Source organism: Nomascus leucogenys, unplaced genomic scaffold (assembly GCF_006542625.1).
Source record: "Nomascus leucogenys isolate Asia unplaced genomic scaffold, Asia_NLE_v1 001667F_28556_qpd_obj, whole genome shotgun sequence".
NCBI lineage: Eukaryota > Metazoa > Chordata > Mammalia > Primates > Hylobatidae > Nomascus > Nomascus leucogenys.
In genome coordinates, this window is record NW_022095846.1 from 2,362 (window position 1) to 28,402 (window position 26,041).

General features: G+C 46.3%; 1 protein-coding gene and 1 pseudogene across 1 annotated transcript; one reads left to right on the forward strand and one right to left on the reverse strand.

The window, feature by feature from the left end:
* The first annotated feature begins 817 nt into the window (after window positions 1-817).
* On the forward strand, window positions 818-13,733 carry LOC115833729 (annotated as a pseudogene).
* A 1,057-nt stretch (window positions 13,734-14,790) lies between these two features.
* Window positions 14,791-23,747, reverse strand: LOC115833730 (nuclear pore complex-interacting protein family member B3-like; the record flags this gene model as incomplete). Its single annotated transcript, XM_030808574.1, has 5 exons — window positions 14,791-15,423; window positions 18,767-18,802; window positions 18,912-18,972; window positions 23,347-23,536; window positions 23,648-23,747. Coding segments are annotated over 5 exons (1,020 nt in total), but the record flags the coding sequence as incomplete, so codon positions are not given.
* Between the last annotated feature and the right edge of the window lie 2,294 nt (window positions 23,748-26,041).

Consider the following 26,041-nt stretch of genomic DNA (forward strand, 5'->3'; position numbering starts at 1 on the left):
TTTATTTTTTTGGTAGAGATGGGGTCTTCCTATTTTGTCCAGGCTGGTCTGGAACTCCTGCCTTCAAAGGATCCACCTGTCTAATTCTCCCAAAGTGCTGGGATTACAGGCATGTGCCACTGTGCCCAGCCAAATGCACCCTTTTTTTAGTGTACAATTCAGTGGTTTTTAATATATTCACAAATTCACGGAACCGTCACACCTGTCCAATTTCAAAACGTTTTCGTCACTCCAAAAAATAATCCCATATGGGAGGCCGAGGCGGGCAGATCACTCGAGACCAGCCTGGCCAACATACTGAAACCCCGTCTCCACTAAAAATACAAAAATTAGTCGGGCGTGATGGCGCACGGGTGTAGTCCCAGCTACTGGGAGGCTGAGGCAGGAGAATCGCTTGAACCCGGGAGGCGGAGGTCGCAGTGAGCCCAGATCGCGCCATTGCACTCCAGCCTGGGCGACAGAGCGAGACTCCGTCTAAAAAAATCTAATTAATTAATAAAAATAAATATAAATAAATAACCCCATACCTACTGCTTCTGTGGCTTTGCCTGTTCTGGGTATTTTGTGGGAATGGACCCATGCATGGGGGTGGGCCGGGCACCTTTCAAACGTTCAGCTCTTACGACGGCCCGTGGCCTGCGGATTGGACGGCGGGAGCGGGGTGTGAGCGGGGCGCCCAATCGCCCCAGGAGCGTCTGGAGGGGGCAGGTGCAGGCGGCGGCGACTGAGGGGCTGCTGGAGGCCCCGGAGGCCCCGACTTGATGCAGGAAGCCGCCTAGCACGCCGGCTCCTCATCACTGGCGCCCACAGCACGGACATGGCGGGCTGGTGGCCGGCGTTGCCGCGCGCGGCCTGGCTCCACCCGTGGCCCACCAACGTGCTGCTCTACGGCTCGCTCCTCTCGGCCGGCGACGCGCTGCAGCAGCGGCTGCAGAGCGGCGAGGCCGACTGGCGCCAGACGCGGCGCTTGGCCACGTTGGTGGTGACCTTCCACGCCAACTTCAACTATGTGTGGCTGGGCCTGCCGGAGCGCGCGCTCCCGGGCCGCGCCGCGCGCCGTGCAGGCCAAGTTGCTGTGCGACCAGGTGGTCGGTGCGCCCATCGCGGTCTCGGCCTTCTATGTCGGTGAGGGGCCGGGAGGGGACCTGGGGGGTGGGACTTGGTATTGAGGGACTGGAGGCAGGGACTCGGGGATCAAGCGGCTGGAGGGAGGGCGCTGCAGGAGCCTGGGGACCCGGGCAGGAGCCGGGGCTCTGAGACCTGGGCTGCTTCAGAGGCCTGGAGGGCCAGGGCAAAGGCTGGAGGCTGGGGTGTTTGATTGCGAGAAGTTGCGGGAGGCACTGGCTGGGGAGCCGAGAAATTGGGGAGCCAGAGGTCCACCAGGTCAGGAATTTAGAGGACTAGGGTCGGGGCTCAGACTCTGGGGTTGGGTGTAGGCCAAGGGTGGAGTAGGCAGGGCTGCGGAGGTCTTTGCCCCCTGAAAAAGGCCCACGGGAAAATAAAGGAGATTCCAGTTCAAGGCCATAGCAGCTGCAATGACCGTGAACCAGTCGTGGGGCAGGGAAGGAACCGACCTGCTGTTCAGAAAATCCACGCCTGGGGCCCCGGGGCGACACAGGAACAAAATGCAAGGGGACCCGTGACCCTGGGGGGCACAACAGATGGAATCTGAGGTTGGGCCTGGATCTTCAGCAAATTCATGCCCAGGGGCCTAGTTCTGCTTTGGTAGCAAGATTTTCCCCTGGGGTCCCACGGGGAAACATCAAGGGACCTTGGATCCTTGCCATGGAGGACTATATACCTGTGAGGGTTCCGGGAACCCTCTCCTTAGAAAATCCGACCCGGGCCTGGGGTGTGGGGGACAGGGGCTTGACTGTGGAAACCTTCTCTACTGCCTACAATAAGAACAATGGAAATGTTACCTGAAAAATACCGGGGTTCATTCCCCTAACGAGTCACAAATGACTCCACCAAGAGGCAGGTTTTGATCAATGGGGGTTTTACTTGGCACAAGTAAGGAAGACATTGGGCATATTCTCCCAAGTAGTGTGTCCGCCAGAGAAAGAGACAGGAGGGTTTTATGGGGTGATGGAGAAAGGAGAGGGTGCATGATTGCATGTAGAGTAGGGATCCCAGTGAGTCATGATGCTAGCACATAGGTTGCATAGGTTACATAGGTTATAGTCATGAAGCTATAGCTTCTCCCGAGGTGAAGACTTTAGCATGGTAATGAGGAGAGTTAACTTGGGTTCATCTATAAGTAACCTGGGGTCACTTAGGAGCTGATTTAAACAAACAGGGTGATCTCATTCCACCCAGGGTTGGGGAAGAACAGATTGAGATCAGGAGGCTGTAAAACAGGCTGATTGCTCAAGTTGTTTTAATTCTTGTAATCTTTGGAGATCCTCCGTCTGCTCACAGAAGGGGCCCTGTGGCCTCTATCATCACTGCAATTTCTATAGCCTTGAAAGGGATGGGGTGGGTAACGGGAGAAAATCTCCATGGGTCTTAAGCCTGACCTTGGGATTGGGGATCACAGATTTCCCCTCAAATGGGAGGGAACTTCTCCTAAGGGCTGTTGGTGCTTTCTAAACCAGGTTGAGGTCAGACAAGCCACCAACTTGAAGAAACCTACCCTGCCCCCTGCGCCTTATTTTTAAGAGTTGGATTCACTTCCTTTCCCCATAGACCCCACCAGAAACACAAACCACCTGGTTGCCTGTTGCCATTGCGGCCAGCTACATGGCTGATGGGGTCAGTGGGTCGGGAGAACAGACAGCCTGAGAGCTAGGGCCTCCTGTTTTCTCAGAAGGTCTGTGCCTGGTCCGGCACGTGATTTCCAGACTAGATTTGCAAACAGCTTCCTAGCACCTGTTACAGAAGCCTTGTACACCGGCGAAGGGGTAGGGGACCAGAATGCTATTTAATCCTCAAACAACTAGTGAGATTGTTCTTTTTCTTTTCTTCTTTTTTGTTTTGTTTTTTTTTTGAGACAGAGTCTTGCTTTATTGCCCAGCCTGGAGTGTGCAGTGGCCTGATCTCAGCTCACTGAAACCTCCATCTCCAGGTTCAAGCGATTCTCCTGCCTCAGCCTACCAAGTAGCTGGCATTACAGATGCACACCACCATGCCCGGCTAATTTTTGCATTTTTAATGGAGACAAGGTTTCGCCATGTTTGCCAGGCTGGTCTCGAACTCCTGAACTCAAGTGATCTGCCCATATCAGCCTCCCAAAGTGCTGAGATTACAGACGTGGGCCCTCGCACCTGAGATTGTTCTTATTACTCTTATATTACAAATGAGGAAACAACTAGTGAAATTAGTGAAATTGTTCTCTTTTTCTTTTCTTTTTTTTTTTTTTGGAGACAGAGTCTCGCTTTTCCTGGCTGGAGTGTGCATTGGCCCGATCTCAGCTCACTGCAACCTCTACTTCCTGGGTTCAAGCGATCCTTCTGCCTCAGCTTCTGGAGAAGCTGGGATTACAGGCATGCGCCACCATGCCCAGCTAATTTGGTATTTTTAGTAGAGATGGAGTTTCTCCGTGTTGGTCAGGCTGGTTTCGAACACCCAACCTCAGGTGATCCACCAGATCAGCCTCCCAAAGTGCTGGGATTACAGGCATGAGCCACCGTGCCCAGCCCACTAGCTTTTTTTAAAAGAAATTAAAATTTCAAAATGTCCAAATGTTCAACTTTTCACACAATGTTTGGAAGGTAGAGAAAAGTAACCAGTAGACCCACTATTGTAACTTGATTGTTTTTGTGAATTGTTACAGTTTTTGAAAAAATAATTGTTCTGCTATAACTTTTATACTCTATTCTCACTTCACATTTATCATTCCTTTAAAATTTTCTAGTTTTAGAGTGGAGACTATGTTTTATTTTATTTTATTTTTGAGACAGGGTCTTGCTGTGTTGTCCAGTCTGGAGTGCAGTGGCATGATCACAGCTCACTGCAGCCTCCACCTCCTAGGCTCAAGCAATCCTTCCACCTCAGCCTCCTGAGTAGCTATGACTACAGCCACGCCACCACACCTGGCTAATTTTTGTATTTTTTGTAGAGATGAGGTTTTGCCCTTTGCCCAGGCTGGTCTCTTAACTCCTGGACTCAAGCAATCTGCCTGCCTCGGCCTCCCAAAGTGCTGAGATTACAGGCTTGAGCCACAGCGCCTGTCTATGTTCTCTTTTCACTGTTGGGTCAGAGGGTCATATTGATGGATGATAGCGATGGTTACTTTGCATTTTGGAATGGGAAACTTAAACATGAACTGTTATACGGTACTCTACTGAGTCTTTTAAAATTCTTTTGGTGTTTTTGCAAATAGGTATGAGCATTCTCCAGGGAAAGGATGACATATTTTTGGGCCTGAAACAGAAATTCTGGAACACCTATATGGTAAGACAGGCGTTTGAAAATGTAATCAGTATCTTTGTGTGTGTGTGTGTGTATATATATATATACACACACACACACACACATACAATATACAATACTATATACATATACAATCAGTAACTTTTTGTGTATATATGTGTGTATATACATACATGTATATATAGATATGTATATATATGTACATAGATCCACAAAAATATATACTTTTTGTGTACATATTTATAAAGATTAAAAATGTTTTAATTGACACATATATGTATGTATTTTAGAATACATGTGATTTGATACATTTGTATAATCTATCAGGATTCTTTGTGTGTGTGTTGTATATATATGGATATATATTATAATTTTTTTTATTTATAATATATTATTGGATATATTATTTTTTTTTTAATTTAAAAAAATTTTTTTGAGACAAGCTCTCATTCTGTCACCCAGGCTGGAATGCAGTGGCATGATCATGGCTCACTGCAGCCTGGACCTCCTGAGCTCAAGCGATCCTCCACCTCAGCCTCCTGAGTAGCTGAGACTACAGCATGTGCCACCACACCCAGCTAATTATTTGTAAATTTTTGGTAGAGACAGAGTCTCACTATGTAGCCCAGGCTGGCCTCGAACTCCTGTGCTCCAGTGATTCTCCACCTCAACATTAAGTACATTTTTATTAAACTATTCCTAAATTAGAGCTCCAGTTTGGTTGGCAGAAGGGTCCAATATTTTGACAGAGAAATTTTAAAGTTATTTTGATAGATGTATGAGGAGAGCCTTTAAGAGTGTCTATACTTCTCATGAAATGGAAAGAAATACTTTCTCTGGGCGGGGCACGGTGGCCTACACCTGTAATCCCAACACTTGGGAGGCTGAGGCAGGCGGATCACTTGATGTCAGGAGTTTGAAACCAGCCTGGCCAATATGGTGAAACGCTGTCTCTACTAAAAATACAAAAATTAGCTGGGCACGGTGGTGCATGTCTGTAATCCCAGGTACTCAGTAGGCTGAGGCAGGAGAATCACTTGAACCTGGAGACAGGTTGCAGTGAACCGAGATTACACCACTGCACTCCAGCCTGGGCAACAGAGCAAGACTCCATCTCAAAAGAAAAAAAAAAAAGAAAAGATCTCTGAGGGCCGGGCGCGGTGGCTCACGCTTGTAATCCCAGCACTTTGGGAGGCCGAGGCGGGCGGATCACGAGGTCAGGAGATTGAGACCATCCTGGCTAACAGGTGAAACCCCGTCTCTACTAAAAATACAAAAAATTAGCCGGGCGTGGTGGCGGGCGCCTGTAGTCCCAGCTACTCGGAGAGGCTGAGGCAGGAGAATGGCGTGAACCCAGGAGGCGGAGCTTGCAGTGAGCCGAGATCGCGCCACTGCACTCCAGCCTGGGTGACAGAGCGAGACTCTGTCTCAAAAAAAAAAGAAAAGAAAAGATCTCTGAGTTTTAGTCCATGTTCTCAATGATTTCTGACTTTATTATATTAACTCTTATTAATGATCACAATTTATTTTGTAAATTTTGCAGCCAAAGGGACAACAATTTATTTTGTAAATTTGGGATTCAATTTGCAAAATAGGGATCGTAGACTGTGAGTGGTTTAATGGAATCATTCCCACTTTCAGAGCCAATGTTTTCAGTTGAGCATCCTGCAGAGTCCTGGTGAAAAGAACTTTAACATCACAAAGGTGTTGATAGCGAAGGAGAAGATTTCCTAGGGTTATTCCAAGGTTTGAAGCAAATCAGCCGTTTTACTGTTTGCTCAGCACAAATACATACAATCCAGTCCAATACATATTTATTCATTGATTCAGTTAATATTTATTGAACAATGTGCTTTAGGCCTGGCAAAATCAGGGATGGTTTTCATCTCTGCCCTAGAGCATGTTTGATTGCATTCATCGCAAGGAGGTAAATCTTTGGGATTACAGAATGTTCACAGACCGGCCTAGGGCGTCACATGTTCTTCATTCCCTATCAAAAGCAGTGTTGAGCCACACCCAGCTATTACCTCCACAGCTTCTAGCATCATCTGTTGGATGGTACCAAACCCCTGAGGCAGCATTACTTGATGGCTAAAGGCAGAGGATGGAGAGGTTTGAAGTCAGAGGCTTCCCCTGAGCTTCTATACTCAGGAACAGTAACTACAAGAAATGTGTTCAGAACTCTTGTGATTTCTCTTAGGGCAGAAATTGAGGACCCCATGGTGACAACCAAATGTGATTTTCTTCTGTTTTTTTGTTTTTTGGGTTTTTTTATTTGCTTGTTTGCGTTTTTAATTTTTTTTTTTTTTTTTTGAGACGGAGTCTCACTCTGTCGCCCAGGCTGGAGTGCAGTGGCACCATCTCGGCTCTCTGCAACCTCTGCCTCCCAGGTTCAAGTAATTCTCCTGCCTCAGCCTCCTAAGTAGCTGGAATTACAGTCTTGCACCACCACATCCAGCTAATTTTTTGTATTTTTCAGTAGAGATGCAGTTTCACGATGTTGGCCAGGTTGGTTCTGAACTCCTGACCTCAGGTGATCCGCTTGTCTCAGCCTCCCAAAGTTCTGGGATTACAGGTGTGAACCACCATGCCCAGCCACTTCTTCTGTTTTACTTTGGAAAAAGGAATAAGTTTTTCCATTATGTTGTAAAGTCTATGGAGATATGTACATCTAACTTTTTTTTTTTTTTAAAGAGCAAGGGCCAGGGGCGGTGGCTCACACCTGTAATCCCAACACTCTGGGAGGTGGAGGCGGGTGGATCACAAGGTCAGGAGATGGAGACCATCCTGGCTAACATAGTGAAACCCTGTCTCCACTAAAAATAAAAAAAAATTAGCAGGGCATGGTGGTACGATCTTGTAGTCCCAGCTACTTGGGAGTCTGAGGCAGGAGAATCACTTGAACCCGGGAGGCGGAGGCTGCACTAAGCCCAGATCATGCCACTGCACGCCAGCCTGGGCGACAGAGTGAGACTGTGTCACAAAAAAAAAAAAAAAAAAAAAAAAAAAAAAGAGCAAGAAGTAGCCGGCTCACACTTGTAATCCCAGCATTTTGGGAGGCTGAGGCAGGAGGATCTCTAAAGCTCAGCAGTTTGAGACCAGCCTGCGCAACACAGTGAGACCCCATCTCTACAAAAATAAAATACATTAGATGGGCATACTGGGAAGCATCTGTGGTCCCAGCTGCTCAGGAAGCTGAGATGGGAGGATTGCAAGCCTGGGAGGTAGAGGCTGCAGTGAGCTGTGATTGCACCGCTGCACACCAGCCTGAGTTACAGAGTGAGACCCTGGTTCAAAAAAAAAAAAAAAAAAAGAGCAGGAAGTAGAATTGGGAAAGAAAGAAGCTTCAGGCAGGGATTTGTAAATGAACAAAACCACAGGAATATTTACATACTGTTTTAAAAAAACAGTGGTTACAGTGATTGAGTCTCATCTACCCTCAGGAAAAGAAAGAGGGTATACTAGCAGTCTAAAGCCCAGCCCATGTGGAGATTTCTTGGGAAGATTTCCTGTGTAATAAGAAATTGTCGACTGGGCACGGTGACTCACACCTGTAATCCCAGCACATTGGCAGGCCAAGGCACGTGGATCACTAGGTCAAGAGATTGAGACCATCTTGGCAAACTTGGTGAAACCCTGTCTCTACTAAAAATACAAAAATTAGCCGGGCAGGGTGGTGGGTGCCTGTAATCCTAGCTACTCAGGAGGCTGAGGCAGGGGAATTGCTGGAACCCGAGAAGCGGAGGCTGCAGTGAGCCGAGATCGTGCCACTGCAGTGAGCCGAGATTGTGCCACTGCACTCCAGCCTGGAGACAGAGGGAGACTTCGTCTCAAAAAAAAAAAAAGATAAGAAACTGTCTTCCAAGTGCTGTCCTAGGTGTTAGTGGAAGATACCCAAAAAACATATAAAACAGAGATTCTGTCCTAAAGGGACTTAGAGTCTAGCGGGATAGATAGATAAATAGACAAGTCGTTAACTAGAGTTCGACGAGAAATGCTCTCAGAGCCCATGGGTACTTAGCACAGCGAGGGGGTGTGGGAGTGGGGATCAAGGAAGTCTTGCTGGGGCCAGGCACAGTGGCTCATGCCTGTAATGCCAGCACTTTGGGAGGCCAAGGTGGGTGGACTGCTTGAGCTCAGGAATTTGAGACCAGCCTGGGCAATATGATGATGAAACCTCATCTCCACAAATACAAAAATGAGCTGGGCGTGGTGACTCGCACCTGTAGTCCCACCTACTCAGGAGGCTGAGGTGGGAGGATCTCCTGAGCCCAGGAGGTCGAGACTGCAGTTAGCTATGATTGTGCCACTGCACTCCAGCCTGCATAACACAGCTAGACCCTGTCTCAAAATAAAAAAATAAAAATAAAAAACAAGATCTGGAGTTAGGCACATACTGAGGGACAGGTCATTCCAGGGGCAGAAGAGCTGAGTAGAGTTGACAATGTGTAAAGCACCATGGTATGCCAGGAGAGGAGAAACCACAGGCAGTTTGGTGTTCACAGAGTATTTGTTGAGCAACGTGGAATGAGTTTGGATCCTGGAGACTGTTGAACACCCGGAGCTGAGGATCTTGAACTTCACGGTTAGGTAATGGCAGCAGAGGAAACCAAAGTGGGGGGTTATTGTAACCAAGTTCACATAAGAAATAAGGAAGCACGTCGGGTGTGGTGGCTCACACCTGTAATCCTAACACTTTGTGGGGCTGAGGCGAGAGGATCCCTTGAGGTTAGGAGTTCGAGACCAGCTTGGGCAACATAGCAAGACCCCGTCTGTATTTAAAAAAATAAAACTGGCCTGGCATGGTGGCTCATGCCTGTAATCTCATCACTTTGGGAGGCTGAGGTGAGCAGATCACTTGAGGTCAGGAGTTCGAGACCAGCCTGACCAAAATAGTGAAACCCTGTCTCTACTAAAAATACAAAAAATTAGCTAGGCATAGTGGCGCACGCCTGTAATCCCAGCTACTCAGGAGGCTGAGGCAGGAGAATGACTTGAACCTGGGAGGCAGAGATTGTAGTGAGCCGAGATTGCACCACTGCACTCCAGCCGGGGTGACAGAGCAAGACTCCATCTAAAAAAAAAAATGAGGTGAGTTCAGTTTGGGAAATGTTGAATGCCAGATGCCTTTGGCCTATTCAGAGGGAGATTGCCAAAGCACAGAGGAGAGTTCATGGCAGGGTTTAATCATTTTTAGTGCTCACATGTCCCAGATTTGGCCAGTGGCAGTCCCTCCAAGCTGGTTCCTGTGTCCTGTGACATCACCCATCTTCTTTCTCCTTTTCTTCTTTCGTAAGCCACTTCCTTTCTGGCATGACAGTGTGTTCCAGGACCATCTTGTACCTTGCACCTGCCCTGCCCTGGCCCTAGAATCAGCCAATTCTCTGAGGTGTCCTGATTCCTTTTTGTGGGGAATGGTTTGAGAACAAAATATACTACTACATGATACTACATTCTGACAAGAAAAAAACACAGCCATAAGAAATAAAGCCATGGCCAGGCACAGTGGCTCCTGTAATCCTAACCCTTTGGGAGGCGGAGGCAGGAGGATTACTTGGGGCCAGGAGTTCAAGACCAACCTGGCCCACATAGTGAGCCCTCGTCTCTATTTTTTTTTTTTTTTTTTTTTGAGACGGAGTCTCTCTCTGTCCCCCAGGCTGGAGTGCAGTGGCGCGATCTCGGCTCACCGCAACTTCCACCTCCTGGGTTCACGCCATTCTCCTGCCTCAGCCTCCCGAGTAGCTGGGAATACAGGCGCCCGCCAACACGCCCGGCTAATTTTTTGTGTTTTTAGTAGAGACGGGGTTTCACCGTGTTAGCCAGGATGGTCTCGATCTCCTGACCTCGTGATCCGCCCACCTCAGCCTCCCAAAGTGCTGGGATTACAGGCTTGAGCCACCGCGCCCGGCTTTAGCCCTCGTCTCTATTAAGAAAAAAAAAAAAAAAAAGAAAGAAGGAAAGCCATGTTTGGATGAGTTTAGTCTTCTGATTATTTTTGCTAAAGTTTTAAATTATTATTTTTTTTGGGGGACAGAGTCTCGTTCTGTTGCCCAGGCTGGGGTGCAATGGTGCAGTCTCAGCTCACTGCATCCTCCGCCTCCCGGGTTCAAGTGATTCTCCTGCTTCAGCCTCTTGAGTAGCTGGGATTACAGATTCCTGCCATCATGCCCTGCTAATTTTTGTTTTGTTTTTTTTTTGAGATGGAGTCTCGCTCTGTCGCCCAGGCTGGAGTGCAGTGGCGCAATCTCGGCTCACTGCAAGCTCCGCCTCCCGGGTTCACGCCATTCTCCTGCCTCAGCCTCTCCGAGTAGCTGGGACTACAGGCGCCCGCCACCGCACCCAGCTAATTTTTTGTGTTTTTAGTAGAGACGGGGTTTCACTGTGGTCTCAATCTCCTGACCTCGTGATCCGCCCGCCTCGGCCTCCCAGAGTGCTGGGATTACAAGCGTGAGCCACCGCGCCTGGCCTAATTTTTGTATTTTTATTAGGGACAGGGCTTGTCAATGTTGGTCAGGCTGGTCTCAAAGTCCCGACTTCAGGTGATCCGGCCGCCTTGGCCTCCCAAAGTGCTGGGATTACAGGGGTATATTTTATATTTAAAGTATATTTAAAAATTAAGGGCCAGTCTCAGTGTCTCAAACCTGTAATCCCAGCACTTTGGGAGGCCGAGGTGGGTGGATCACCTGAGCTCGGGAATTTGAAATGCACAAGAGCAAAATTCTGTCTCAAAAAAATACCTATATATAAAATATACTTTATGGCCAGGCGTTGTGGCTCACACCTGTAATCCCAGCATGTTGGGAGGCCGAGGCGGGCAGATCACCTGAGGTCAGGAGTTCGAGGCCAGCCTGGCCAATATCGCGAAACCCAGTCTATACTAAAAATACAAAAAATTAGCCGGGCGTGGTCCTGTGCACCTGTAATCCCAGCTGCTCGGAGGCTGAGGCAGGAAAATCGCTTGAACCTGGGAGGTGGAGGTTGCAGTGAGCCGAGATCACACCATTGCACTCCAGCCTGGGCAACAAGAGCGAAGTTCCGCCTCAAAAACAAAACAAAACTATATATATACATATATATATACATATACATACACATCGTATATAATATCTACTTTTAAATATAAACATAAATATAAAGCTTTTATTGCAATTGTTCATTTTAGAAACTTCAGAAAATACAAATTAGTAAAAAGAAGAAAATAAGTCTGTAGTACCACTTTTAAGAACTATTTTAAAAACCTCTAGCTTTTTTTTGAGATATAATTTACATACCAAGACTTTTTTAAAAAAAAATTCATAATGGTGACTTTTTTATCGGACTGTATAGGATAAAGCTTGTTAAAATGTCTAAGATATTTTGTAATATATGAAAATTTCGGCTAAACTTGTTCTATAGCATCACATAGTTTGAATATATTATTGAAAATCATTCCATAAACAATGGTTTGGTATATAGTTTTAACAATTCAAGGCTGGGCACAGTGGCTCACACCTGTAATCCCACCACTTTGGAAGGCCGAGGGAGGCAGATCACCTGAGGTCAGGACTTCAAGACCAGCCTGGCCAACATGGTGAAACCCTGTCTCTACTAAAAATACAAAAATTAGCCAAGTGTGGTGGCAGGCGCCTGTGATCCCAGCTACTCAGGAGGCTGAGGCAGGAGAATCGCTTGAACCTAGGAGGCAGAGGTTGCAGTGAGCCGAGATCTTGCCACTGCACTCCAGCCTAAGGTGACAGAATGAGACTCCATCTCAAACAAAATAAATAAATAAAATAATTCAGCAGGGTGAGGTGGCTCATGCCTGTAACCCCAGCACTTTGGGAGGCTGCGGTGCGACTGTTGCTTTTCCTAGGAGTTCATGACCAGCCTGTGCAACATAGAGATACCATGTCTCAGAAAAAGAAATAATAATTAATTTAAAAAAAGAGAATTCGTTGATGATTCTGTATTTACAAATACATTCCTGCATCATTTGTTCATGGTAACCAGGAAATTGCAATGCATAAATACATGTTATCATTTCCAAAGCGGCTGTCTTCCAGAATCGGTACTGATTCTAGTAGACTTTTCATTCTGACGTTAAATATATAATTAATAGAAATGTCTTCTACCTAATAGCTTTTTTCCCCACAACTCCCCAACCCCTCACTCTAGTGGCCTTAGTAGTCTAATTTAATCAGCTTAGTCTGAAATATAATACTACCTTGGCATCTTGTTGGCCTAGTATTTCTTATTCTTTTATGGAATGAACTGTGCAATTGTTTTGTGTGGCTAAAAGGTATTCTAGGTCAGGTGTAGTGGCTCACACCTGTAATCCCAGCACTTTGGGATGCCGAGGTGGGCGAATCATCTGAGGTCGGGAGTTTGAGACCAGCCTGGCCAACATGGTGAAAACCCGTCTCTACTAAAAATACAAAATTTAGCCAGGTGAGGTAGTGTGCGTTTGTCATCGCAGATACTCAGGAGGCAGAGGCACGACAATTGCTTGAACCCAGGAGGCAGAGGTTGCAGTGAGCTAAGATTGTACCACTGCACTCTAGTCTGGGCAACAGAGTGAGACCCTGTCTCAAAAAATAAAAAACAAAATAAATAAAGAAAAAATAAAAGGCATTCTAATTAAGTTGTTGCTTTTTTTTTTTTTTTTTTTTTAAATTCCAGAGCAGACTGATGTATTGGCCCTTTGTACAAGTGAGTTCCGCCTACTCAGTAATATGAACTCAGGGCTTTGGTTTCCATGTGGCTCTAATGGACTCTGTCTCTCTGTTCCAGCTGACCAACTTCAGCCTTGTTCCTGTTCAATGGACAACAGCTTAACACTGGAGTCTGTGGTTTTCTCTGGGCCACCTTCATCTGTTTTTCCCAGCAGAGTGGTGATGGCACATTCAAGTCAGCTTTCACCATTTTATATACGAAGGGGTCCAGTGCCATAGAAGGGTCCCCGGAAAAATGAGAAGTCAAGGACTCTCTTAAAGGGACCACATTTTTGACCTAAAATGCACAGAATTGCCTGCAGACAAAATATTTGATGTGCCAATTATGCACTTCATTTTGAGGAATTACTACGATTTATAGACCCACTTTTTAAAAAATTATCAATGATTATTTTTGAATTGTGTTCAGACATTTTTTCCTGATCTAGTCTGAAATATTACTTCTCTAATATTTTGGTTAATATGAATAACAGTGGCAAAATGGCATTTTAGACTTATTAATATTTCTAATATTTTAATGCAAGTTTCAGGAAACTTGGTTTTGATTGTTTATATTTCCATTCTAAAATCTCAAGTTATCTCCTGAACACATTTGGGCACATGAGGTTTTATACCAAAAAATAATTCTTAGAGTGAATTTTAATTTACATAGAACTGAATCGAAATGAAGATTTAATAACCAGGTTTCTTTCCCCAAAACACACATAATTTGTTATTTTGATACTAAAATTTAGTAAATACGGTTTTTTTGTTGTTGTTTTTTTGTTTTTTTGAGACGGAGTCTGGCTCTGTCGCCCAGGCTGGAGTGCAGTGGTGGGATCTCGGCTCACTGCAAGCTCCGCCTCCCAGGTTCACTCCATTCTCCTGCCTCAGCCTCCCGAGTAGCTGGGACTACAGGCACCTGCCACCACACCCGGCTAATTTTTTGTATTTTTAGTAGAGATGGGGTTTCACTGTGTTAGCCAGGATGGTCTCGATCTTCTGACCTCGTGATCCGCCCACCTCGGCCTCCCAAAGTGCTGGGATTACAGGAGTGAGCCACCGCGCCCGGCCTAATTTTTGCATTTTTAGTAGAGGGGAGGTTTCACCATGTTGGCCAGGATGGTCTCGATCTCCTGACCTCGTAATCCACCCGGCTCGGCCTCCCAAAGTGCTGGGATTACAGGCATGAGCCACTGCAACCCACTTTTTTTCTTTTCTTTTTCTTTTTTTTTTTTTTTTTGAGACAGAGACTCACTCTGTCACCCAGGCTGGAGTGCAGTGGCATGATTTCGGATCACTGCAACCTCCTCCTGGGTTCAAACAATTATCCTGCCTCATCGTTCGGACTACCTGGGATTACAGGTGCATGCCACCATGCCCGGCTCATTTTTGTATTTTAATAGAGACGGTGTTTCGCCATGTTGGCCAGGCTGGTCTCAAACTCCTGGCCTCAACTGATCCACTCTCATTGGCCTTCCAAAGTGCTGGGATTACAGGCGTGAGCCACCACACCTAGCTCAGTAAGTACGTTTTTTATTATCAAAAAAGAGTAGCGTAAGATTGGCATATTCTGTGTAGAATGTATTTTATTGATGTCTACTATTTTTATAATTTCTGAGTTGGTACTTTTGAATGGATGCTTTTTAGTTTTGGGCAGACTCAGTTGACTAAAGCACCTCGGTGCTTTAAGGTGCCAGAAGACACTCGGGAGGTGACTTGAGGCTCAGAGAGTCATCAACTGGAGAAGGTGGAAGAGGTACCAGAAGACACTCGGAGGTGTCTTGAGGCTAAGAGAATCATCAAGTGGAGAAGGTAGAACAGGTACAAAAAAAGAGTCGGGAGGTGTCTTGCGTTTCCTAACATTATCACCTCGAGGAGACGGTACAGGTCCCCAGCGACACTCGACGGGCGGTTTCTCTGGTGTCAGAAAATTGTCAACTGGAGAAGGTGGAAGAGGTACCAGAAGACATTCGGGAGGTGTCTTGAGGCCAAGAGAATCATCAAGTGGAGAAGGTGGAAGAGGTACGAAAAGACCCTCGGGAGGTGTCTTGAGTCTCGGAAAATCGTCAGCTGGAGGAAATGGTTCCGCTCCCAGGGGACACTCGACTTGAAGTTTATCTCTTCTCAGAAAATCATCAGTTGTAGAATGTGGTTGAGGTCCTAGTCGAAACTGTAGTCGAGAAAGATTCAGAGGTCTCAGACAACCTTTAGCTGATGGAGGTGGTTGACCTCCCAGATGACACTGAGTTGGAGGAGGTGCCTGGCGGCCCTTCCTTTTTCTTAAAGTTTCAGCTGTGAGGTAGGGCCAGTAGGGCAATCCTGAGGAATGATGATGCTCCACTGCAGCCATTCGGAACTGTAGGGCCAAAGGGGGAAATGTTTTCACACATATTCATTTGAAGGACAAAATTACCACCACCAACACAGGCTGCACCTTCTGTTGCTGGTGATAGATTTTTGCACCTTTCCATCCTCCAGGTTTCAAAATAGCAGTATCAGTATCATAATATCACCCTTCCACTGAGTACTGCTGACAGCTGGGGAGTAAAATCATTGGGACACACCGTTGTCTCTACATGCCACTGTGTCTGTCTGCAAATGTAGGCAGGCTGGGGTCCTGCCCCAGGGAAGACAGAGTCATAACAGAGTAATAAAGAAGCATGTTAGAGACACAGGAATGTCTATGTCTATCCTCATTCCTCCCTCACAGCCAGCACCAGAGCATGTTTCCTGCACCAGGTCAACAGAGAGTAAGAGAGGCATGAAAAGCCCATTGTCCACATATGTTGCAACTTCTTTTTGGAGAATGTTTTCCAGGCCTTTTATGTTCTGTCTCTGATTCTCAGAACTCTGCAAGGTCAGTGTGACCACCCTGCTCCAAATCTAAGAAAACAGAGGTTTCCAGAGGAAGGAGAAATTGTGCCCAGGGTCACACAGCTTGCAAGAGGCAGAGTGGAAGTTGGTTCCAGCTCTGCCTGCAGGACCGTCTCATTTCCCCTCTGTTTCCCTTCTTGACAAAGGATCTTCTTCACTCTGGAGGTGCCACACATGAGAACAAAGAGCTCTGTAGAGATGTGGATTCCTGAAGAGCTGCAGGGGAACTGGGAGAGGGTTTTCTGACAGAACAATCTTACCTCAAGAAGTCAGTTAGGCATGGCTGTAATATTTCTTTTCATTCCCAGGTAATACCAAACTGTAAGTGCACTAGGACATAAAGAATACTTTTGTCCATGGAAAAATGAGGTGGGAATTCTAAACAAAGCAAGTTTTAAAACTGTGTTTCACTTCAAGTGTACAAGTCCCATCATGTGTAATCATAGGACTCGGCAGCTTTTGAAGGTACAGAGGCCACACAAGAACCAGCTTAGCTGAGCATCATTTAAGGCCTTCATTTGGAATTGTCCCTGTGGGTAATAAGTTACATTCACTCTTCACTAATTTACAGTCAGGGCCTATTTGCTATTACAAATATGGAAACTCTGACACTTAGAATATTAGATCAGGGGCCTCACTGGGTGGGGATGAAGGTGTTTTTGCACAACATGGTCACCAACAGGGATGGGACTGTGATGAACTATGGAATTGGCCTTGTCAAAGAGCATTCAAAATTGCACAAAGCACAAATTAATGTTAGATTAATGCATTTTCACTATTTTCACTTCCGGGAATACAGCAGATATTTCAAACGTTAATCACCTACGTTATAGCAGAATGCAAACAAAATCACAGCAAAAGAAAGAAAATCCCACATATTTTGGAAATGAGACCCCACAACATCTTGGGTAAAGTGGATCAGTCAGAGTTCACTGCGCCATGAGACTTACAGTAGTGGAGGTCAGTGGTGCCTCCTCGTGTTATTTCTGGAAACAGAACAGTAAAAGCCCTTCAGCCTCAGCCCCTGAGCTTTTATGGATTCTGGAGGTGCCACCAATGATGATCAGCTGGGAATGGAGAAGCCTGAAGCCTCATGGGGAAGATTTTGCTTCTCAAGAAGTCAAGACAGAAAAGGCACCACAGAACCCACAGAGCAGAGGCCAGGCCAGGAGAGGGTGTTGTCGGAAAAGACCAAAGTGTCCCGATATAGGAAGAGTGAAAATGTCCCCAGCGTTTACCTTTGTCTTCTCTCTGTTTTCAGCTGGGACGCAGCTGCTGTTCCTCATGGGAACCGAATGAGGTCCTGAATCTGCTAAGAGCCAGAGAAGGGAATGGGGTAAATCTGGCTTGCATCTTCTGTGCAGAATAAGAAACCCTCCACACCCTCCACTGCCATCTCACTCTGTGCCACACAGGTCCCTTACCAGAGGCACAGGGTTTATTGACCACATGCCTCAGAGGACCCTGGAGCCCTCTGGACCCTCATCCTTGAGGAAGATACCACAGAGCCCTGGTCCAGGGGTATTCTTAACTCTCAACAGGCTGTGAACAGGTCGGGCTCTTACCAGCTGGAAATGAGCTCTAAATCAGTACATATCAGAGGAAATCACTCATCATGTGAGCACAGACTCAAAATTAAAATAGGAACAGCCATGGTTGGAAGAATATCAATAAACCCTGGATAGGAACAGCACTGCTCCTCTTCTTCAAGCCATAGGGACATTTAAAATTCTGTGGATTCATAGTTAATCTAACTTTCATACCTGGCCAGGTATTATCAATACTTATGAACAGAAATGGACATAAAGAGATGAACAGTCATGTGAAAAGGTAAGAGCTACAGAAATTAACTGGAAAGTTTTAGGGTTACACTTCAAATGTTATAGGAGTAAGATTACATAGAAATTTAACTTACTAATGGAGTTATATAGTTGACAATAAACAACTTAAACAAAAATAATGAAGAAAGTTCCAAAAAGTGTAAATAAATGCTTCTTTTCTTAAAGCAGATCTCATGCTACAATATTGATCCATGAAGACATGGCCAGAAAATCTCTGCTCTCATCAGCACATGTGGCTCCCATTCTAAAGTGCTATTGTTGTTTTCTCAAATGAAAGAAAAATAAATCCTTCACACTGAGTCAAGATGAAAAGGGGAGCTGGCCCATTTGCCTTCTAGGCTCATCTCCTCAGTTAAAAGTAACCAAGACATCAGGGTGGGGCAATGTCCACAGTCAGTGGAGCGGCCTGAGCTCCACCATTCACAGGGGACTAGCCAAGAGCCATTCAGCTAGGGCACCTGAGAAAAATAGGGTCCTGCTACCCAGCGAGACAACTGTTCTCTTTATAAGTGCTTGGAATTGTTTCCAGGAAACATAACCATTACCCCACCCGAGCCCTCATCCCCAAAAAGAGAAGCAGGGTGTGTGGATTGTGCAGCAGAAATTAAGCGGCTGCCTTCACAGCGAGCTCCTACCCCTCCAGAAAGGGTTCTCCAGGCCTGGTCGTCCCTGGACTGGCTCCTGACTCCTGTGTCTCTCTGGCACTCTCTGCTTTTCCCTCATTTCACACCTAGAAGACATAGAAAGAATTGACTTGAAGAATTAAAACACCAAGTTCTTTACTAGACACTCAAAGCTTTATCTTAAAACAAAAACATCCTTTAAAATGTCCATCACAATGACCTACCTTTGCTGCTTGTAGGCAGCCTTCCTCTCTGCCATCTTCCTCTGCAAGGCTTGAGCACAGAGCTATGCGGAGAAAAATACATCCATGTCCTGACCTAGCAGACTATGTCCAAAAGCAAGGAAAACAAACAAACTTACCCAGTTGGCATGAGGCTTTCTTGCAGAAGGGGTGATCTGAAAAAGCCAACACATGAGAAATTGAATGTTGAGAGAGTCTAAGGGCCGTGGCATCATCTGCATCAGCACTGAACAATCCTGCAACTGCGGGGAGGAAGCTCCTTACTTTGCGTCTGTAGTAGTCCTCTGCCTGCCGCCGCAACCTTTCCGCAGCGTGAAACAATTTCCTATGGATTACAATCACTTTCATCAGATAAAGCACCACTTTCAGGGTGATTTTAAATAATCTGCCATGTTTCTGTTATCCTCACAACTGTACCCTTACACAATCTATCTATACCTAGAAAACGTATTTCAGATGGCTATAATAGTACAGTCTGAGCCGGTCATAGTGACTGACGCCTGTAATCCCAGCACTTTGGGAGGCCGAGGCAGGTGGATCACGAGGTCAGGAGATTGAGATCATCCTGGCTAATACGGTGAAACCCTGTCTCTACTAAAAATACAAAAAATTAGCTGGGCGTGGTGGCAGGCACCTGTAATCCCAGCTACTTGGGAGGCTGAGGCAGGGGAATCACTTGAACCAGGGAGGTGGAGTTTGCAGTGAGCCAAGATCACGTCATTGCACTCTAGCCTGGGTGACAGAGCGAGACTCCATCTCAGAAAAAAAAACAAAAACAAAACCCAAAATCAGTACGGTCTGATCCAAACTGTTGCTATATTGATTCCTCCTCTTTTGCTTACTGCCTGCTGACTTCCGAGTTGACAATTTCCTTCCCCATTCTCAGTATATCCCTAATTCATCCTTCATTGAGCATCTTTTATCGTAAAGCTCTATTCTCTTTGTATTAATATCCTTGCCGTGTTTCACAGGGCAGAAACAGCTGGGCTTATAAACAGGCATAGTCCTTTTGAAGGATGTGTTTGATCCTACAACAACACACTTTCCTGAGGATGACAACAACTCACCCCCTCCCTAGAATGGCTGGTATGAACTGAGTTTCCACACAGTCTAGCTGGCAATGGGGTCAGGAGATGTTTTGCTACTTCACATCTTTTGGTCACTGGTAAATCTTAAGGTACTTTGTTTTCTGTTTTGTGAACTCTCTCTCTCTCTCTCTCAATATGTCTTCTGACCATTTGTTTCTATTTCTGCATTTACTGGGTCTAAACATTGTACAAAGGTTGAAAACAACCCCCTGTCTCCAATGGGGGTTTCCCAAGAGGGTGGGGTTCAGTTTCTGAACTCACATGTCGGTGTCTATTTCTTTCATAACTGATTTCCCATTTTCCTCTGCCTCTGATAGCTGCCTCTCCTTTTCTGCTTGCTCACATTCTTTCATTCTTAGCTTCCTGAGATTAGAAGGGAGAGAAATGCACACACATGATCCACCAGCCCGTGTGGGATTCCCTCTGCCCTTCTGGCATCTGAAGGCTGTGATTCAAAGATCCCCCCTGTAACCTTTCCGTAAATGAACCAAATGATTCTCACAACTGAAGGGAGAATTGACACCTCCCATTGAGGGACAAAGAAAAATCACACTCTGGCCTGCTGGCAAGTCACCTGTCATTTCCAGCTCATCTTCATAGTTCTATAGTTAGTCCTATTCTTTAGTAAATAAAGACTATTAAAAGCTTCTATGAGGTGCACTATGTGTGTCTCTGGGGTCAGTCTTGTGCTTGACACAGCGAAAGCTCATTTTAGTTCAGTGTGAAAAACCAGACCTCACCAACTCATCACAACTAACTCCATTGGAAGCAGAGGATTGCTCCTCATCTGACTCCTCCTGTGGGAGACCTGTTTCTCAGTCACAGGCTGATGCCAGAACGGAGACCATCAGCCATAGAGAGATCCTTCCAGAATATGGTGTCATTAACCCTGCAGTTCACTGCTGCACTTTGCCATGATTCAGCACTGGAACTCTTGTCATTGACTTTAAAGATCCTGGTTGAGAGAAAAGGCAGTCTGAATGCTGGGCACATCTATTGAATGAGAAATGATCGGAATGGCTCCTAAGTCAGGGTGTTATGTCCTGAAAATAGGTGACAACTGCAAACCATCCAGCCTGGTGCTGACTGACTTTAACAAGGTTCAGTTCACAGAGAGTGAGGGCAGAAAAAGGAAATGGCCTAAAAAGGTAAGTTTGCTGTGTTGCCCTCACACCACTTGATTCATGCTCCTGATCCTAAGGATCTCACCTGATACTTGGTTTTATAGGAAGGATGTGTAAAATTCCCAGAACACTAGGAAACAGGGACAAAAACACTTCAAAGAGAAAGTTAATGAACTTGTTTCTGACTACAGGGCATCCTTCAGCACATGATGTCTGGGGTGGCCTCAAACAAGGAGTGTGTGGTGAGGTGCTGAGAATGCAATGGGAGCAGGGTCCTGTCCCCACGCTAAAGGAGCTCACAGTTTAATGCAAATGAGAAGCCAGTGAGGACATCACTACTCCTGCTGTGCACTTGGGAACTAGAAACACAAACCCTGACTCTGGAGGGAAGCTAAGGAAGCATTCTACTCTTGAGTTGACATAAGTGCATCTGAAGCTTCTGATCTCTGATGAGAACAATGGGGGACACCAAACAGAATAAAACCCATGATTGAATACATCAAATTGCTAACATGGCAGTAAACAGACATGACGTCAAGATGGAGAAGAAGGAAAACCAGGACGAAAGTCAGCCTCACATTTGGAACCCATTTCCCTGAGTTTCATTGCTGAATTCCAGAAGGGACTACTGAGATGCAAAGAAGCAGAGCAGCTTTTGCACACATGCATGGGATTAGATGGAAAACAAGTGGATTGAGGGTCTGCCAATGAAAGCGACCCATACTGAAGTCCACTGGCCTGGTTGAGACCCAGAAGAGTCACACATCAGAATAGAGGTGGACAGGAAATACCCTGGCCTTAGTAGGGACTGAGCCTGCACTGACGACCTCAATTGCAGCCTGTATGGAGGACCGCTGACCATCCCCCAGAAGTAGACTCCCATCTCTTCTGCAGCAAGATAACATGCTACTAGGCCTCAATTCATTGCTAAATATTTTTTAACAAGTATCTCACATTTAACAAAAAAGATCAGGCATATGGCAGCAAAATACAATGTAATATGACCAAAACGTGAAAGACTGTGAAAATGAATCTGGAGGTGACCCAAGCATTGAATTCAACAATCCAGGCTGGGTGCAGTGGCTCATGCTGGGAGGCTGAGGCAGGCGGATTACCTGAGGTCAGGAGTTTAAGACTAGCCTGGCCAACATGGTGAACCCGTCTCTACTAAAAATACAAAAATTGGACTGGGCACGGTGGCTCATGCCTGTAATCCCAGCACATTGGGAGGCTGAGGAGTGTGGATCATGATGTCAGGAGATGTAGACCAGCCTGGCCAATATGGTGAAACCCCGCCTCTACTAAAAATACAAAAATTACCCGGGCATGGTGGCATATGCCTGTAGTCCCAGCTACTCAAGAGGCTGAGGAAGGCCGGGTGTGGTGGCTCACACCTGTAATCCCAGCACTTTGGGAGGCTGAGGCGGGTGGATCATGAGGTCAGGAGATCGAGACCATCCTGGCTAACACAGTGAAACCCTGTCTCTACTAAAAATACAAAAAATTAGCCAGGCGAGGTGGCGGGCGCCTGTAGTCCCAGCTACTCCGGAGGCTGAGGCAGGAGAATGGTGGGAACCCCGGGGGGTGGAGCCTGCAGTGAGCCGAGATCGCGCCACTGCACTCCAGCCTGGGCAACAGCGAGACTCTGTCTCAAAAAAAAAAAACAAAAGAGGCTGAGGAATAAGAATCACTTGAACCTGGGAGGTGAAGGTTGCAGTCAGCCAAGATCACGCCACTGCACTCTAGCCTGGGTGACAGAGTGAGACTCTGTCTCAAAAAAAAAAAAAAAAATTGGCCAAGTGTGGTGGCACACACCTGTAATCCAAGCTACTTGGGAGGCTGAGCAGAATTGCTTCAACCTGGGAGGCAGAGGTTGCAGTGAGCCAAGATTGTGCCATAGCACTCCAGCCTGGGCGACATCTCAAAACTTAAAAAAAAAAAAAAAGGCTAGGTGTGGTGGCTCACGCGTCTAATCCCAGCACTTTGGGAGGCTGAGGCAGGTGGATCACCTGAGGTCAGAAGTTTGAGACCAGCCTGGACAACATGGCGAAACCCCATCTCTAGTAAAAATACAGAAATTACCTGGGCGTGGTGGTGGGCACCTGTAATCCCAGCTACTTGGGAGGCTGAGGCAGGAGAATTGCTTGAACCCAAAAGGCAGTGAGCCGAGATTGTGCCATTGCACTACAGCCTGGGCAACAAGAGCAAAGCTCCGTCTCAGGAAAAAAAAAAAAAAAGAGAGAGAGAGAAAGGAAAACCAATGCCAGTACTAGCACCTCCTCTTCCCCTGAAAAAATTACAAACAAGAATGTAGGAAGGGAAAGAAATTATACAGATTAAACTAATCAAGCAGAAAGGACAAATTCAATTTTGAAACCACTGAATTTGCCACTAATGTTGTAGAAAATATTCTCAAGGACTTTACAGTTGTCTACTTTGATTGGCACATGGTTCATACAACAGTATTTGTGTCAAGGCACATCTTACTCTTCCTTGGCAGTCTTCCTCTGTCCATTGATTTTGTAATGACTGTTGACCTTCATCATCACCTTATGGACTTCAGCTGGAACTTTGGCTTCCATATATCTCCATGAAGTATAGAGGTCTTCCATGCTAATTTTAATTCCTGGAAAGGAAGAAACCCTTTTCTTTGTGTGCATACAAGTGGACCTTGGCCCTTGGTGAGGGTGAGGAGAGGAGAAGGTGAGAAACCTGAGGGCAAGAAGCTGTTCTTTCCCTTTCCAGGGCAAACTCATTTCCACACTATGGGACTGCAACAGAGCCTTACCTTCCTGGCTACGGCTATTGGACCTCCAGGCTCTCCGCTGTACATCCGTGGATCTGTCGTGTACATTTCGTGACTTTAAGACAGTCTTGAGGAAAGACACCTAGGAAATAATAATTTAAGAATGACGGCCGGGCGTGGTGGCTCATGCCTGTAATCTCAGCACTTTGGGAGGCCGAGGCGGGTGGATCACGGGGTCAGGAGTTCAAGACCAGCCTGGCCAGATGGTGAAATCCCGTCTCTACTAAAAATACAAAAATTAGCCGGGCATGGCAGCGGGCACCTGTAATCCGAGCTCCTCAGGAGGCTGAGGCAGAGAACCGTTTGAAGCCGGGAGGCAGAGGTTGCAGTGAGCCGAGATCACACCACTGCACTCCAGCCTGAGCGACAGAATGAGACTCTGTCATACACACACACACACACACACACACACACACACACACACACACGAATGACATGAGGCCTGGCGCAGTGGCTCACTCCTGTAATCCCAGCATTTTGGGAGGCCGAGGTGGGCAGATCACCTTGAGGTCGGGAGTTCGAGACTAGCCTCACCAACATGGAGAAACCCTGTCTCTGCTAAAAATACAAAATTAGCCGGGCATGGTGGTGCATGCTTGTAATCCCAGCTAGTCAGGAGGCTGAGGCAGGAGAATCACTTGAACCCGGGAGGAAAAGGTTGTGGTGAGCTGAGATTGTGCCATTGCACTCCAACCTGGACAACAAGATTGAAACTCTGTCTCAAAGAAAAAAAAATAGGCCAGGGGCAGTAGCTCACGCCTGTAATCCCAGCACTTTGGGAGGCCGAGGCTCACAAGGTCAAGAGATGGAGACCATCCTGGCCAACATGGTGAAACTCCATCTCTACTAAAATACAAAAATCAGCTGAGCATGGTGGCACACGCTGTAGTTCCAGCTACTCGGGAGGCTGAGGCAGGAGAAACTGCTTGAACCCAGGAGGCAGAGGTTGCAGTGAGCCGAGATCGCACCACTGCACTCCAGCCTGGTGACAGAGTGAGACTCCGTCTCAAAAAAAAAAAAAAAAAAAAAAAGACATGAATATACTTACACAACTGAACTGTATACTTCAACACGGTTAGATGGTAATTATCATGTTATAAGTATTTTACCACAGGTTAACATGTTTCACAACTTGAAAAGGAAGTAATTACTTCAGCTCTCTGAGTTCTAGATTTGTAACATTTCACCACCTGCTCCTTCCTGATCTGCACTGGAGCATCTTCCTTCTGTCCCTGCTCTACTCAGAGTCCACTTCCCTTCCCTCACATCAGCTTCATTGAGGCTGGTTTTTTTTTTTGAGACGGAGTCTCGCTCTGTCACCCACACTGGAGTGCAGTGGCGCGATCTCGGCTCACTGCAAGCTCGCCCTCTGGGTTCACGCCTTCTCCTGCCTCAGCCTCCGAGTAGATGGGATTACAGGCGCCTGCCACCACGCCGGCTAATTTTTTGTATTTTTAGTAGAGACGGGGTTTTAAACCGTTGTTAGCCGGATGGTCTCGATCTCCTGACGTGTGATCCGCCCGCCCGGCCCTCCAAAGTGCTGGGATTACGGCGTGAGCCACTGCGCCCGGCCGAGGCTGGTTTGAACCTAATGCAAACATTCTCACTAAACTGAATTCCCCCACCAAGTTTCCATATTATCACAGTATGCTTTTAATCTTCTAAGATATTAAATATTTGTTCTCATCATAGTAAGATGCAATGCAAATCCCATCTCAGATGTGGGTCAGATACCTATGAAATCTCCTGAGTTGTCATTGAAATAACTTTTTTTTTTTTTTTGGAGACGGAGTGGTCATCTCACCCATGTTGAAGTGCAGTGGCACTAACCTGCCTCACAGCAACCTCACTCCAGATTAAGTGATTCTCATTCCTCGGCCTCAAGTAGCTGGAATTACAGGTGCCCGTACCATGCCAGGTAATTTTTGTCTTTTTAAGTAGAGATGAGGTTTCACCACGTTGGCCCATCTGGTTTTGAACTCCTGACCTCAAGTGATCCACCTGCCTCAGCCTCCCAAAGTGCTGGGATAACAGGCATGAGCCACCACACCTGGTCTGAAGTAATATCTTTCAAATTCTTTGTAGAATTTGTTTTTTTCTGATTTCTGCACATAGGATAAAAAACAAAACATGTACTAGGATTTTGAGAGAAGCAATGGGTAATCCAAAAAGATGAAAGAGCAACCACATCTATCCCACAGCTACTGCTAGATTTCAGGAGTAGCTGAAAGGTACTGGCCCAGTTTGGAAAGGTAGCTGGCCCAGTTTGCAGCTAGGAGAAATGTCAAACACACGAAGAAATGAGAAGCAAAGAAATGCCATCATGCATGAATGCTTCATGGCACCCATGATGTCCCTGCTTAGGAGGTAATGGTA